The sequence below is a fragment of the Trachurus japonicus genome, chromosome 3, assembly GCF_045865225.1.
Source record: "Trachurus japonicus isolate A0001 chromosome 3, Traja_1.0".
NCBI classification, from domain to species: domain Eukaryota; kingdom Metazoa; phylum Chordata; class Actinopteri; order Carangiformes; family Carangidae; genus Trachurus; species Trachurus japonicus.
In genome coordinates, this window is record NC_140909.1 from 27,572,335 (window position 1) to 27,585,882 (window position 13,548).

The following is a 13,548-nucleotide window of genomic DNA, read 5'->3' on the forward strand; positions in this document are numbered from 1 at the left end:
CGCAGCTACAGCTTACTATCTAACCACATTTAAAAAGCTTGCAGCTCCAGATTCCTTCAAATCACTTCAGAGCTCCTATGTGTTCTCTGAGAGCTTAGAAAACGCTGCAGCTTCTTGAGCTTACAGAACCTTCTCAGACCCCATCAGATAATGTCAAACTTGTATGAATTATGTTCCCTATGTCCTTGTTGTTCATTTTAATGGCTTTTAACACCTTGCCAGGAGGACTACCGTCAGAAATTTGCCTTTGGCTAACACTGGCACCTTTACACTTATTAATGTTCATCAACTACAGTCACAGTCGGTTTTTGTTGACGTTTTAGTGAACGGACATTTTTTACCCATGAAACATTTTAGACATCTGGCAGAAAACAACTGCGCTCCTCCATCTTATCTTACATCCTGGCAGTTGTTGAGGACGTCTGCCAACCTTGTGTTTCAGTTTCATGATTTAGCCTGACTTGTGCAGATTCCCAAAATTCACTTTGCTGTTAGGAGTCAAACCTCTTCACGGTGGTTCTGTGTGTAACAACAAAATGACAGCAATGGACAGTGACACCCTGACACTCACAATGACAGAAACAAATTAAAAGCCACAAACATTTAATCTACATTTTTTTGGCCGATTTAATTCATAGGGATTTCACAAACTAGTCTAGGACTACATTTCACCCATCTTTTCAAAATCAGTAAAACATCTCCCAACGAAGATATTATACCACCATCGTCATCATCATCACACTCAGAACCTCAAATGCATCATTTTTGAGTTTTTGTTGACTTCATTTGAAATGTATAAAAGGAAAAAAACACTCCTTTCACAAAGCAGATTAGTACAACTAAAAACAAAATACTATATGCATGTCATCTAACCATTGAATTCACATTATCGTCAACACCTATGCCTGATGTTCACTCCTGTGTATTACTGTTAAATGACAAATAAGTTCAGTCAAGTCATACTGTAATATGACTTCCCTCCATAAATACTTTCAAAAAACTATAACTGTGTACCTATAAACAAGCAAAAAAACAACAACAAAGTTCTAAAAAGGTTAGATACATTTGAAATAATAAGGGCATTTTTTCAAAAGTGCATTTCCGCAGCTAATTGCAGCCTTTCTGTGGCAGCAAGATCTCTCCACAAAGAAAAACATTCAGTGTAGTCCACTTGTCAGTCTGAATAGATGTTGAATATTAATTGATGAGTCATGGCTGCTCACACCACTCACCTAAAATATCTTTACGATCAGTCTTTTCAAGTAATGAATGTGTTGAAATGTATGTCTTACTTCCATCCTCACCTCTAGTCTCCACCTCCTCCTCCTACACCTCACCAGTGTTACAAACAGCAGGTTCATCTGTAATCTGCTCACTATTTCAGCACCTCTCTACACTCAGCATCATGTGGGTAAAGATGAAATGTCTGTGAGGGGGGACAGGCCATGGTAGACAATCATTATCTAAAGTAAAAGCTACTTTATATTCAAAAAATAAATAGACAGTCTGTTTTGCATAGTCTGGAAGTGATCACTGAATAGGAACTCATTCCGCGGTGGGAAGGTCCGTAACCGTGCCCGGAGTCGGGTCGACGATGCTCCTTTATGTGGCGCAGCTGGTGTGGGCTTGATCTGTTCTGGGCTTTTTAAGCTGGTCCTGGATCTGTGCAGAGGGGCATCAACAACTCCAAGCATGAGAAGGATAAAACAGCAGCCAATCAGATGGGTCACAGAGGAGAGCTGTGGTTACCTGGAGGATGAGGAGAGTAAATCAACAGCATAAAGATCTGTTTTTTTTAATATATTTTATGCTGACACTGTCCCTGTGGAAACCAGTAGAACATCAAACAGACTCAACCCAAAGCTCATTTGTTTTACTCCTTTAAAAAAACTCATCAGAGACAGAAGCTGCAAGTTAAGCTTCAGCTAGAAGCTCTACAAATATGGCATCATGTTCTTTTATTGATGTTGTATTTCTGGAGTATTCTGTAAGTTTGTCCCTGCTAAATAACAGTGTTATTACATACAATATATCATATAATAATACAATATAAAAAACATAACTCCTCTTATCCTATTATTTTTCACACTTTTGGATTATTTTATCTCCCATGTATAAATCTCATCTTTCAGGCATTTAAAATGGCCTCAGTGCATATTAATGCAATGGTTCTCAAAGTGGGGTCCCAAACTTTTTCTTGAAATTTTACCACTTTTTTCTATAATTAAAAAAACTTTTTTTTCTTAGAAATTATTATTTTTTATTTATTTTAGAAATGTTTCTAGAATTGTTTTTAAAAGGTATAGTATGTAGGAATTCCCCCCATCTAGCGGTGCGGTTGCATATCTGAACGTATTCTTGATGTTGCATTCATGTGAAATCGGGCAGAATTCAGACAGACAACAGACGCTGCATGTAAACCATAGGCAAGGCAAGGCAAGGCAATTTTATTTGTATAGCCCGTTTTTACAAACAGTTTGTCTCAAAGGGCTTTACATGGCATCACAACAACATCCTCTGTCCTTTGACCCTCACATCCACTGAGGAAAAACTCCATAGAAAACCCTTTTAACAGGGAAAAATTGGAGAAACCTAAGGGTGAGCAACAGAGGAGGGATCCCTCACCCATGACGGACAAACGTGCAATAGATGTTACAGACAAGAAAACAGACTAAAAAATAGACTGTAAAAAGAACGTAGCACCCGTGACATCACCCATTGGTTTGGGGGAGGCTGTTTTGTGCCTCTACTACGGGGATTTGAACTGCGCCATCTTGGACTTTAGGTGGAGTCTACTTGCCATATTTGGAGAGGTGCGGCGGTTAGCTGGCTGAGAACCCACCCACTGAACTCGGAGCAACCAATTAGCAGCCGGTAAACTGTCTGTGAACCTGTCACTCAACGTAATTTATGCACGAATTTGAAGCCTAAACAATACTAAAACGGTTGTGGTACAAAAAAATTCACCCCCCACACAGTGTTCACGGAGGTGGAATTTATCGGCAGAGACCAAATATAATAAAATGTACCAGGCTGTAAATATGTTTTTTGCTGTAAAGTCGGCTATTTTAACATGGGGCTCAATTGGAGTTGCTCCCTTCTGGAGCCAGCCCCCAGAGGCCGGACGGGTACTGCAGCTTTTCGAACGCGGAAGTGGTCTTCACTTGGAGAACCCACAACTCCCCCCTTGATGTAAACAGGATAAACAAGCGTCTATGTAAACAAGTGGTCCACCAGCACAAGGCAAAACAATACAGGCGTGTCAATATGTTGTCATGGTGATGTCGTATTGTTAACCTGACCCACGTTTTACCGTCTTTCTCTCTTCGAGTAAAATGACATCCGGTTGGTTTGACGACGGCCGTCTGCCTGACTGCACCTGAATGCAACATCAGTGCCTCCGTCCTTCCTCACACTACACAGTGGTGACAGTTTTAACAGCCGCTACCTGGAAAACTTTCTCCCCGAGCCGACAGCTCCACTGAGTTCCTACGGTCACGCTGCCACTGAACGTAAAAAATGGCGATGCAACACGGCCGCCTCGGTTCAGTGCGTCCCCCCTTATGTATTTGTAACGACTTGTAACAACTCATTCTAAGGTACGAGAAAGCTTTCATTTGTATGTGGGTGTGATTAGACTTCAGTGAAATACGTATTTATGAAAGACATATTTGATTTTTGATAATAAAAAGCCAAATAAGTTACATACTGGGGCTTTAAGAAAATGTACCACTTTTTTCGAGAAAATGTTTAACTTTTTAATTTGTAGAAATCCTACCACTTTTTTCCAGAAATTTCCCATCAATATTTCCAATAGTCCACGCCACTGGCCCTAATTTGAACGTACATTGACTAAAAATGTAATGTTCTTCGGTCTCTGAACAAATATTTGTGTATTTCTGTTGTTTGCTTCAAAAACTTTGTCCAATGGGGGTCCGTGGTCTAATTTGTGTCAATATAGGGGTCCTTGATGTAAAAAAAAAAAAAGAAAAGAAAGAGAACCACTGTATTGTATTGTGCCTTTTTTTCTCCATAAAACAAACTGATGTACTGATGCTGCGTTACCTCTCTCTCAGGGGCAGATTTGGGTTACTGAGGAAGGACAGCTGTTGTTCCAGACTGCACACGCGAAAGGCCAAGTAGCACGATGACAGGATGAGTAGAATAATACTGAGGAGAAAGAGAAGGAGACACATGGAAGTTCAGGTAAAAGTTTCAGGATTAGTGTCACATTTGAATCCTCAGCTGCCATATCTATTCATGAACACTGGGGGGCGATGTTTGACTTTCTGTCAACATACCACAGCCACACTGTCCTTGAACAACCCTCTATACATACATCCTAAAGGAACATGGCAGAAAATCAAAAATACAATAGTGAAATAAATGAATGAATGCAGTTTATGTACAGATTGTATGAAATAAGGCTGCATTCTCCCAATGATATAACATGAAGAATGTATATTCATTTTTTAATTTACTTACCTTTCTTGTCATATTACATACATTATGTATTCTATTTTAATGATTAATGTATATGTAGTTTTAATTATTATGTATAAGGCCTTTAATATGTGATAAACCAGACATTAATTTGTCTTTAATGAGCAGCAGATAGTGAGGCAGCAGCTTCATCCCCTCTGGGTGAAGGACAGGCTCCCTGCTATGCTGCAGGGCAGGAGGGCTGAGGAGAGCGTGATCCTCACCCACACAAATTATTTGGAGCATTTTCGATGAATCTTAATAATTAATTTAGATCTCATGACAGCCAACTTGTCTATGAAGAAATGAAAACTAAAATGTGTTTTGATAGCTTTGCTCCCCTGTGTTCAGTCTGACTGTTTGTGTCTATAGCTCCTTGTTAATGTGCAGTGTGAGTGTGTGTGTGTGTGTGTGTGTGTGTGTGTGTGTGTGTGTGTGTGTGTGTGTGTGTGTGAGTCAGCTGCTGGAGGAGCTGAAGGTGGTGTTATTGTTGTGTGTATGTCCCTCTCTATACTCACAGGAGGGTGAAGAACTTGAGCAGCTGGTACTCCATCTGGCCCAGCTCTGCCACTGGCTCTGATAAAAGACCTCTGTCTGTCTGCAGAGCTCGCTCTGTAACACACACACACACACACACACACACACACACACACATAAAACCATTAACAGTGCTTGGCTTGACTACACGACATGTCCAACTTCTAATGGCGCTGGCCCACCTGTTAGTGTATATGTGATCACATTTGGACGGCGCTTTCTCACAGCTAATGGTGTGACAGTGTGTACTCTGGAGCTCAGAAATGAAACACGGTATTTACTCAGTCTCATCAATTACGCCTTTCAAAAGCGAACATGTTGTTGTTTGTACATATGTAATGCTGGAGAGTGCAATTAGGTTATAATAACACTGAGCTGACAGACCCCAGCTGCTGCCTGCAAAGGCTGCCATGTTCATTTCCTACAAATAAAACTTTGCTGTTATCATGGGGCAAAAATATGAACAATTTAGAATATTTTGTTATTCATACTATATATATATATATACACTGCAACAGCATTACACCCTAAGCAGATCATTACATCCTAATATCTCCATTACTGCTGTATCCTATCTGACGTGTCTTTCTTTTTTGCACAGGCTCTATTTGTGTATAATGTAGGTTATTGCATTAGTTTCCACTCCGCATGTGACCTACGATGATGATTGTACACAAAAGCTCACACTAATCACACAACCAACATGTAAGGGAGAACCAAAGCAGTGTCAGCATACAGCTGTTAAACTGTCCTCAGCCAACTTTGACAGCAGACATTGTTTGCGATAATCTCCACTTAATCTGCATCCGCCCCCAAGCTTTTTAATACGAGCCCCCTCCCCTCCCCACACATGATTTAATCTCCATTTGGAGCTTAATGTGTGTGTCATTGCGTAAGAAAGATGTTGCCATCCAAAAGCAATTACTCTGTCTTTTGCACTCTGACACACACACACACACACACACACACACAAACCTATGCATCCACACAACTTAACTCTGACGACTACAAACACCATTATCCTTTAATGCAAGTGACATTTGGAAGATGCAACATGTTGTTACTTATTACCTGTAAAACTCATGGATTATGGCCTTATTAAAGGGATAGTTCAACATTTTGGCAAATTGCCCCATTGCCATAAGGAGTAGCAGTAGGTTTGTTACCTTTAATTGTCGGTGCAAGCTTTTAGAACGGCCTCCGTAGCGTAGCTCTGAGCAGCTCACGGCCCTGCTCCACCGTCCTAAAAATAGCTTGCACTGACAATTAAAGGTAATGGACCTACTCCTAAAACTAATGGGCCAATTTGCCAAAATGTTGAACTATCCCTATAAGAGGGGGTGCCCTGGGGATTGTGGGTGGGAAAGGTTTTTTTTTTTTTTGTAAAGCATTTTGTGTTGCATTTTTAATTGTATGAAAAGTGTCATAGAGGTAAACTTTGTTTGTTTAATTGATTGTATCTTTGTTCTTTTTAAAATTGCGTTGAGACACTGTGTAATTCTAGACTAAGGATAAACTAACATACATTTTGGTACTGTACACAAACACACCTGCAGGACCTCAGATGAAGACAGAGCTTTTCTTATTGTACTTGAACTTATTGTAGTTTGGAGAAAAATGGCATTGTCAAGTATCAGCAGCTGACCTAACTGATAAGTGTGTGGCCTTGGATAAAACCTTGGACTTTCATACACTGACATGGTGTGTCATCATTGTAAGGACTGTTTCATCACCTTCCAGCAGCTGCTCTGATTTGAAGGGTGTGTCGGTGGCGCTCAGGCTGCTGGTGGAGTTCCCCAGGAGGTCAGGGAGGGAGGAGGAGACAGACACCACCGAGGGTTTCCTTCTCCACTTTAACACTGATGGGAATTCGTCAACCACTGGGAATTCGTCTGGAGTCGGGAACTCGTCCTGTGGCACAGAGGGGAGACGAGAATGTATTGGAAAGATGAAGAGATCCAGACTGAATTTAGCAAAAATGAAAATATATATCTATATATTTTGAGAGGATCAAAAGTCAGAAAACTTTTATTTTTAATTTTGTCTTTCTCATCACTTTGATCATCTATCATACGACCCCTCCCTGAGACTAGGACCTACTGACATGAACAAACACCACATCACCACTTGTCATTCACTGTGTGTCCACTAAGCTGAGGCATTTGATTATTTTGGGCGATGCTGCAAATGAGCGATCTATTAGTTCCACATTATAGTTCCACACTGTAGCCAAGAAGCTTTAAAGTGAAAAACTATTAATATTTATCTCTGCAAAGGAGGTTATGTTTGTTTATTTGTCAGCAGGATTATGCAAAAAGTACAGAGCTGATTTGCACCAAATTTGGTGGAGGGATGGGCATGAGCCAGGAAAGAACTCGTTACATTTACCCATTCATTCATGCTCTGAATACCTTGATATCTATTATAACTGCCTCAATATATATTTATTATTTCTTACTTTAATTGGAAATGATTAAAGCTTATAATAATTAAAGCTCTATAAAGTTTTCAGAATAACATACTGGCAGCATGTACAGACACCTTTTTGTCTTTGAACTCTATCAACATAGATTAGAGTGTGATCAAGGACGAGCATGTTCATGTAAATTAATTATTCCTCAATACAAAAGCTGTTCTGTCGCAGAGTGGCCTATGGTACACACACAACACACAAGGTGACTTCACAGAGCCTTTTGATAGCATCTTGCAGACTCGGGGGATAATTCACTGCAAGGCTGCGGCTGTAATACAATGATCTATTGATCCTGTCTGTGTAAGGAGAGAAGTCAGCCTTCAGGTCAGGGGGAGTTGTAAGCAAGAGTTGTGAGGCCTTTACGGCAACATGCAACTTGACAAAGACACATTAAACAAAATTTATATGGGATAAGGAAATGTTTCAACCACTTTAATCTTTACAACTGATGATTTTATGATCTCTCTATGAAAAACAAGCTGACACTGACCAGGGATAAAGTGGGCTCCTCCATGAACTGCTTCAGGCTCAGACTCTTCCCATTGACCTGGAGAGGGAGAAGAAATCAGCCCTGACATGTAAAACGCACAGTAACCAGCCTGAATGATGCATGTGCATAAAATATGTTTGTCCTCTGACCTGTAGGTGTGTGCAGATCCTGCGAAGGACGTCGTAGACACTGTCTCTTGATAGCAACGATACGAATACATACTAAGGAAATGAAAAAAGAGAGAAAACTCATGTTGATATTCTGATCATATTTTAAATTTATGCACCAAACAACACAGAACATTTATACGGAGCCCCAGATATGACATGCAGGAAAAAAAAATTTGTGGCCACAAAATACTTATTCGCGTCCGACCCGACATAACTACAACAAATAGTAATTCGTCCAACGTCCTCACTCACTCACCACACCACACACACACACACACACACACACACACACACACACACACACACACACACACACACACCCCGGCCCCTCAGTTTCTCATCCAACCATACCCTACCTGCCCGTACACATTCACAGTCAGTCAGAAATCACACAACTTAAACATCATAACAACAACATTACTGCGAGGTCGTTACAATATTTTCAGTTGTGCAGTAGCTATTATTAATAATGAGCAATGAGCCCGGTTCAAGTGTGCACCCCCGTGCGCGTGCGAGAGAGCGAGGGGCGGTGCGGTTGCACACCTGAACCTGACTGTTCCTGTTTGAGAAGGTGCGCTCGATTTGCTTGCCCAGCTCTCCAGGAATAATATACTATTATGTTTTAGTATTTCGTGCACACGTTATACCTATTTCGTGGCCACAAATTATTATTTTTTTCTCGCATGTCATATCTGGGGCTCCGTACATTCAGATGAGAAAAGCAATAAAAAGATCAGTTCTACATTAAAAGGATATTCAGAGGTACGTTAAGATTTATCTATGGCGTTGCAGAGCTTCAACTGGGCAAGGGTTAAAATTTGCTAGAAATAATTTGGGCAAATAACACTTCAGGGATTCAAGAGCTTTAATCTGGGGCACAAAGAGGATATTTCTCTAATCACATTTCTGTTCCAGTTCTTTCTTTCTCTTTTTTTCATGAAAATGATGAATGGCAGGTCAGTGACAGCTTACCCAAATATCCCTCTGACCTGGATAAATATCATTATTATCTGAAAAAGTACCTTTGCATTTATTCATGAGCATCTGAAACAGTGTGTTACTGTGTGTGGACTTTTATCAGATGATTTTCTGTGCACGCGAGCTCATAAACACCCCTGCTGTGTCTCTCCTGACACAGTCATGCGGGTGAATGAGCTAAAAAATTACAAGTGAGCCCGAGCCGTGCTGTTACAGACACAAGCTGTGAACGTTTCACCTCATAAACACGAGACGACCCTGGCGATTTGTCAAAACGTATGAGGCACAGTTGTCCTGTACAGAGCCGTGTACGTCCACGATGTTATGTAATGCACATTACATAATCATGCAGACATACAGTGGGGTCCAAAAATGGGAAAGTAGCCTCAGCCATTTGGACCCCACTGTATAGGGACAGAGGTATTTGTCCTTGTCATGTAGGAAACATTGTGTGCCACATGTTGTGTGTCTCACATGCTTTGACAAAGGTGCATCTATGTTGGGAAGCTGCTGCTCTGACCTGCTGAGCTGGTGACTGGATGGATGACTGTAGTTTGGCTTGATAGGCTCAATATTTGTGTAATAGTATGCTTCTGTGGTTGTATTACTCATTTTATAGCAGCAATATTCCAAACTCTGATCTGAACGACTATTTCCCACTGTTGGTTTGATTGACTGAATTAAAATGTAACCTCAAGCAGGGAGAGAGAGGAGAAGCATATTTGCTATTTGAAGGTGAAGACAGATATGAGGCTTGCATTTATGGATAAACTAAGCATTATATATATATATACACTATATTATAGGGATAGTTCAACATTTGGCAAATTCATCAAACTCAAATATACAATCCAACACTAGCCGCTCGACCACAGAGCACCCCTCCCCAATATCAATTTATTAATAATTGATTGGGCACTAAAAATGCAACAGTGGCAACAGTCTACATGAATTATTATACAAAATACAGTATGTGTGCCACAGCTACAAAAGGCAGAATATTCTGTTTTCTATGTCTGTGAATTATGCAAAAAGATCTGCTTGTTGGTTGAGCAAAAATAACCCCTGATAAATGATGTCTAAAAAACTATGTTTGATATAAACAGTAAACTTCATGAATCCAATCTTCATCATGTGCTTGAATAAGCACAATTTGCCCTTTTATCTATCTCTGATTGTGTGTTCATATCATTAAACAGGGGGACAAAAAATATCTTGCTGCATCTTTTCAGGTGGAATACCTGCATTGTTGTTCATGAGCAGAATGGACAGTTATAAATGATCTCAGCTGTAAATTGCTGCAATGCTGACACACTTGTTCTTGAGGTTCTCCAGAGCCCACTGGGTGTCAGGGGTGGGAGGTTGTGGATGAGTCATAGCTTCAAATGACTAATCTGTCTGCTGTTTTTTTTCTCGTTTTTTTTGTGCTACACTGACTGGTGCTGATGTTAAATCACCTAGATCGTATCATATGCTAATGTTGCTTATCTGCAGACGGTATTGGTGGGTTGTCGAGGCCAGAACAGAAGCTGAAAAACACATTAAGTCTTTAGAAACACCAGCACCTGACGAGAGGTCGCCTCCGATGCGATAGGAAGTTAAAATGCCTCTTTGAACGCTGCAGTAATGGTGGAAAAACCCTTCACTCTCTTGTGCTGCCAGGCTTGGGACTCTAACTCTGCTTCTATCTATAGCATGGTGTTGTTTTTTCCATCACACCTCGCCTGGAAAACACACCAACCATGCTGCGCTAATCAGCATAAGTATTTTAATTCAGAGCGACTGCCATGGGGGTGTTTACCTTCTGGCCGGTGTCTGTGGTGATAGCCAAGCCATTGGGCACGAGGCCTGCTGTTTTGTGCTTCTTCACCAGCCTCACAGAAGCGACAGGGATAGCCACCTAGAGAGGATGGAGAAAGGCAGAAAGATTAACACTGACTCAGATGAAGTACACTCAGGAGAAGCCCTTGGAAAAAAAACTAGAGGACATAAAACGTGTCTCATTTCAGTGAGAATGTAAGGAATGCAGTCTGAATAAGTAGCTTATTGTCACTAAGATGACAGGGGAGGTTTCAAGGAAATGACGGGAAAAGAACAATTCGCAGCATATGAAAGAGAAAGTCACATAACTTTGAAGGTTAAAGGTTCAAGAAGTCTGCAGCCTGCTCCTGGTACAGTCCAAGTTCAGTTTTGCAAACACGCACAGAAAGATTTAAAGCGTGGAAGTCAGGCTGGAAGTCAGACTATAATCCTGACTGACTCTCAGTTAAATAAACTGTCAGTTTGTCCAGTCCACTTGTCAGATTGTCTCCCACAGTTACTTGGTTCAAGTTTGTCAGTCAGTTTGAGTTTGACTTTATTAAACTGTCCGTCAGTCACTCGCACCTTGATGTCTTTGCCAAAGAGGTTGGCACAGAAACACAGCCAGTTTCTGGAGATGTAGAGGCGGCCTTGGAGGAGGATATCTCTGAGAAGAGCACAGGAGTACACTGAGGACAGAAGACAGAGAGAGAAAAAAACATTAGTGTTACAACTTCAAGAACTGGAACTGGAAGGGAAACTGGAAGGGAAGAAAAGAAAAAACACAGATTTAATAAAACAACATCTCAGACTCCTCAAACTGCCTCATGAGTCGAAATCATTCATCTTGCAAGTTTCACATCATAGGTTTGATTTCCATAGGTTGCACGGAGCATCAGAGCTCGCAACAAACTGAGCTGAACTGTGCAGACAGAGGAGTTGACACTGCAGAGGAAGCTGCTGGAGCAGACTTCTGACAGTCCAACTGTTAATCTGAGCTCAGTCAAACACAGACATGAAGTGAGAAGAAATCAAAGCTGGAAACAGTGTCAGGATGAACAGCTCAAACCGCTGACAAGTACATTAAAACTAAACTGTATAACAGTTAAAAAGGTTTGTTTACTGTGACTGTTGCTTTATGAATGGAGCAAGAATATTGTAAATGATACTAATGTATTAAAGATGCTGCCACTTTCTGCTGATTGGGAGTTTTGTTATCAGTGTTATTGTACATTCCAACTGAAATCTTACTTTTCTGACAGAAACTCAACTCTTGCCAAGACAGAAAGATACAAGTGAAACCCAGACAGGACACTGAAGATGCTGCAACATGACACAACCTTCATCTGCTCCCATCACAATAAAAAAACTCTAAGATACAGGACACATTCATAGAAAATATAATATAAATCCATATTATATATATAATAAATATAAATATATACACTGTATATTACTGAACAATGAAATGAATCAGAATAGATGATGAAAATTAAGAGTAGATTTGACAGACTAGACAGTTTTATAGAGCTGGACCACAGCTATTAGTTTATTTCATGACTTGTTCATTCATCGAAGTTATTTATTTTACTTTCACATGGTCAGAAAACTAAACTAAAAACTAAACAAATGCAATGTTACTTTTCCCCCCAACCCAAACAGGAACTATTTAAAGAGCTTGTTATGCAAGCTCCAAAGATTCATTCAAAATGATAACGATCTAAAAGAGAAAAGAAGTCAAACTTGAACATTTTCAATCAGTTTTGTTTGATAAATGACTTGAAGATTTATTTACAGTAGTAGTCAGTAGGCAGTTTAGTTCAGTTAAATGCATCTCAAGTAAAAAGACAGATAAATCATTTCAGGTCTAAATCACATTAAAAGCCAATATCTAATATTCAATAAACACATATCATCAGTCTGGTGTGAACAGCTTGCAGGAGAATAGAATTAGAATATTTACAAGTTGAACCATGAAAGTTGTGTAAAAAAAAAAAAAGACAGTACCTTTCATGAGTATCTCATCCTTGGGCACACACTGGAACAGTTTGTGGTACTGGGAGTTGTACTTGCTGACAGTCTGTGCAGAGGGACAGGGCAGAGTCATGAGCAGCTCCTTGGTGGACCGGCCTGCCTGCACAGCGCTAACACCGGCTCCACCAGCCGCTCCGCCGCCTCTGCCGCCGCCGCCGGCCACGCCCGCTCCGCCCGCCGCTGACACCACCCTCTCCCTCAGAGGACGAGAGCTCTGCACCAGGCTCAGCACGTTGGCACCGTACACACACACACACTCGCGCACATCCAAGGCCTGGAGCAAGCCGCTGCAAGACACACACTGTCCCCACTGTCCACGGTCAGTACGGGGAGCAGGGGAGGGGACGGGCTGCTGCTTCTGTCCAACTACCTCTAAGTCTACAAACACAACACACACACGGCTGGGTCTAACGTACACACCTACACACACAGAGACTATTAAAGAGTCAGAGCGCGGCGCCTCAGTTTACAGCTGAGCTCTGTCTCACAAACCACAAGGCTGCCTCTCTCTCTAACACTCCTCCAGTGACTCTACACTCTGCAGCACCCGGCTGACACCCTCCCTCTCCTTCTCCCTCCTCTAC

General features: G+C 41.1%; 1 protein-coding gene across 6 annotated transcripts in view; it reads right to left on the minus strand.

Annotated features, from left to right (window-relative positions):
* Positions 1–293: 293 nt before the first annotated feature.
* gramd2aa (GRAM domain containing 2Aa) overlaps positions 294–13,548 on the minus strand; it is a 37,460-nt gene continuing 24,205 nt past the window's right edge. For 2 of the 6 annotated variants that reach the window (XM_085768782.1, XM_085768807.1), the window contains exons 4-12: positions 12,938–13,265; positions 11,516–11,619; positions 10,932–11,030; positions 8,132–8,203; positions 7,983–8,039; positions 6,753–6,930; positions 5,001–5,094; positions 4,066–4,170; positions 295–1,749 (exon numbers count right to left, since the gene is read on the minus strand). In XM_085768782.1, the coding sequence (XP_085624908.1) occupies positions 1,746–1,749; positions 4,066–4,170; positions 5,001–5,094; positions 6,753–6,930; positions 7,983–8,039; positions 8,132–8,203; positions 10,932–11,030; positions 11,516–11,619; positions 12,938–13,265 (1,041 nt within the window). In that variant the 3' untranslated portion in view covers positions 295–1,745. Of the gene's footprint in view, positions 1,750–4,061; positions 4,171–5,000; positions 5,095–6,752; positions 6,931–7,982; positions 8,040–8,131; positions 8,204–10,931; positions 11,031–11,515; positions 11,620–12,937; positions 13,275–13,548 lie in introns of those variants that run through there. The other 4 variants (XM_085768773.1, XM_085768799.1, XM_085768815.1 and 1 more) reach the window with 3 other exon arrangements.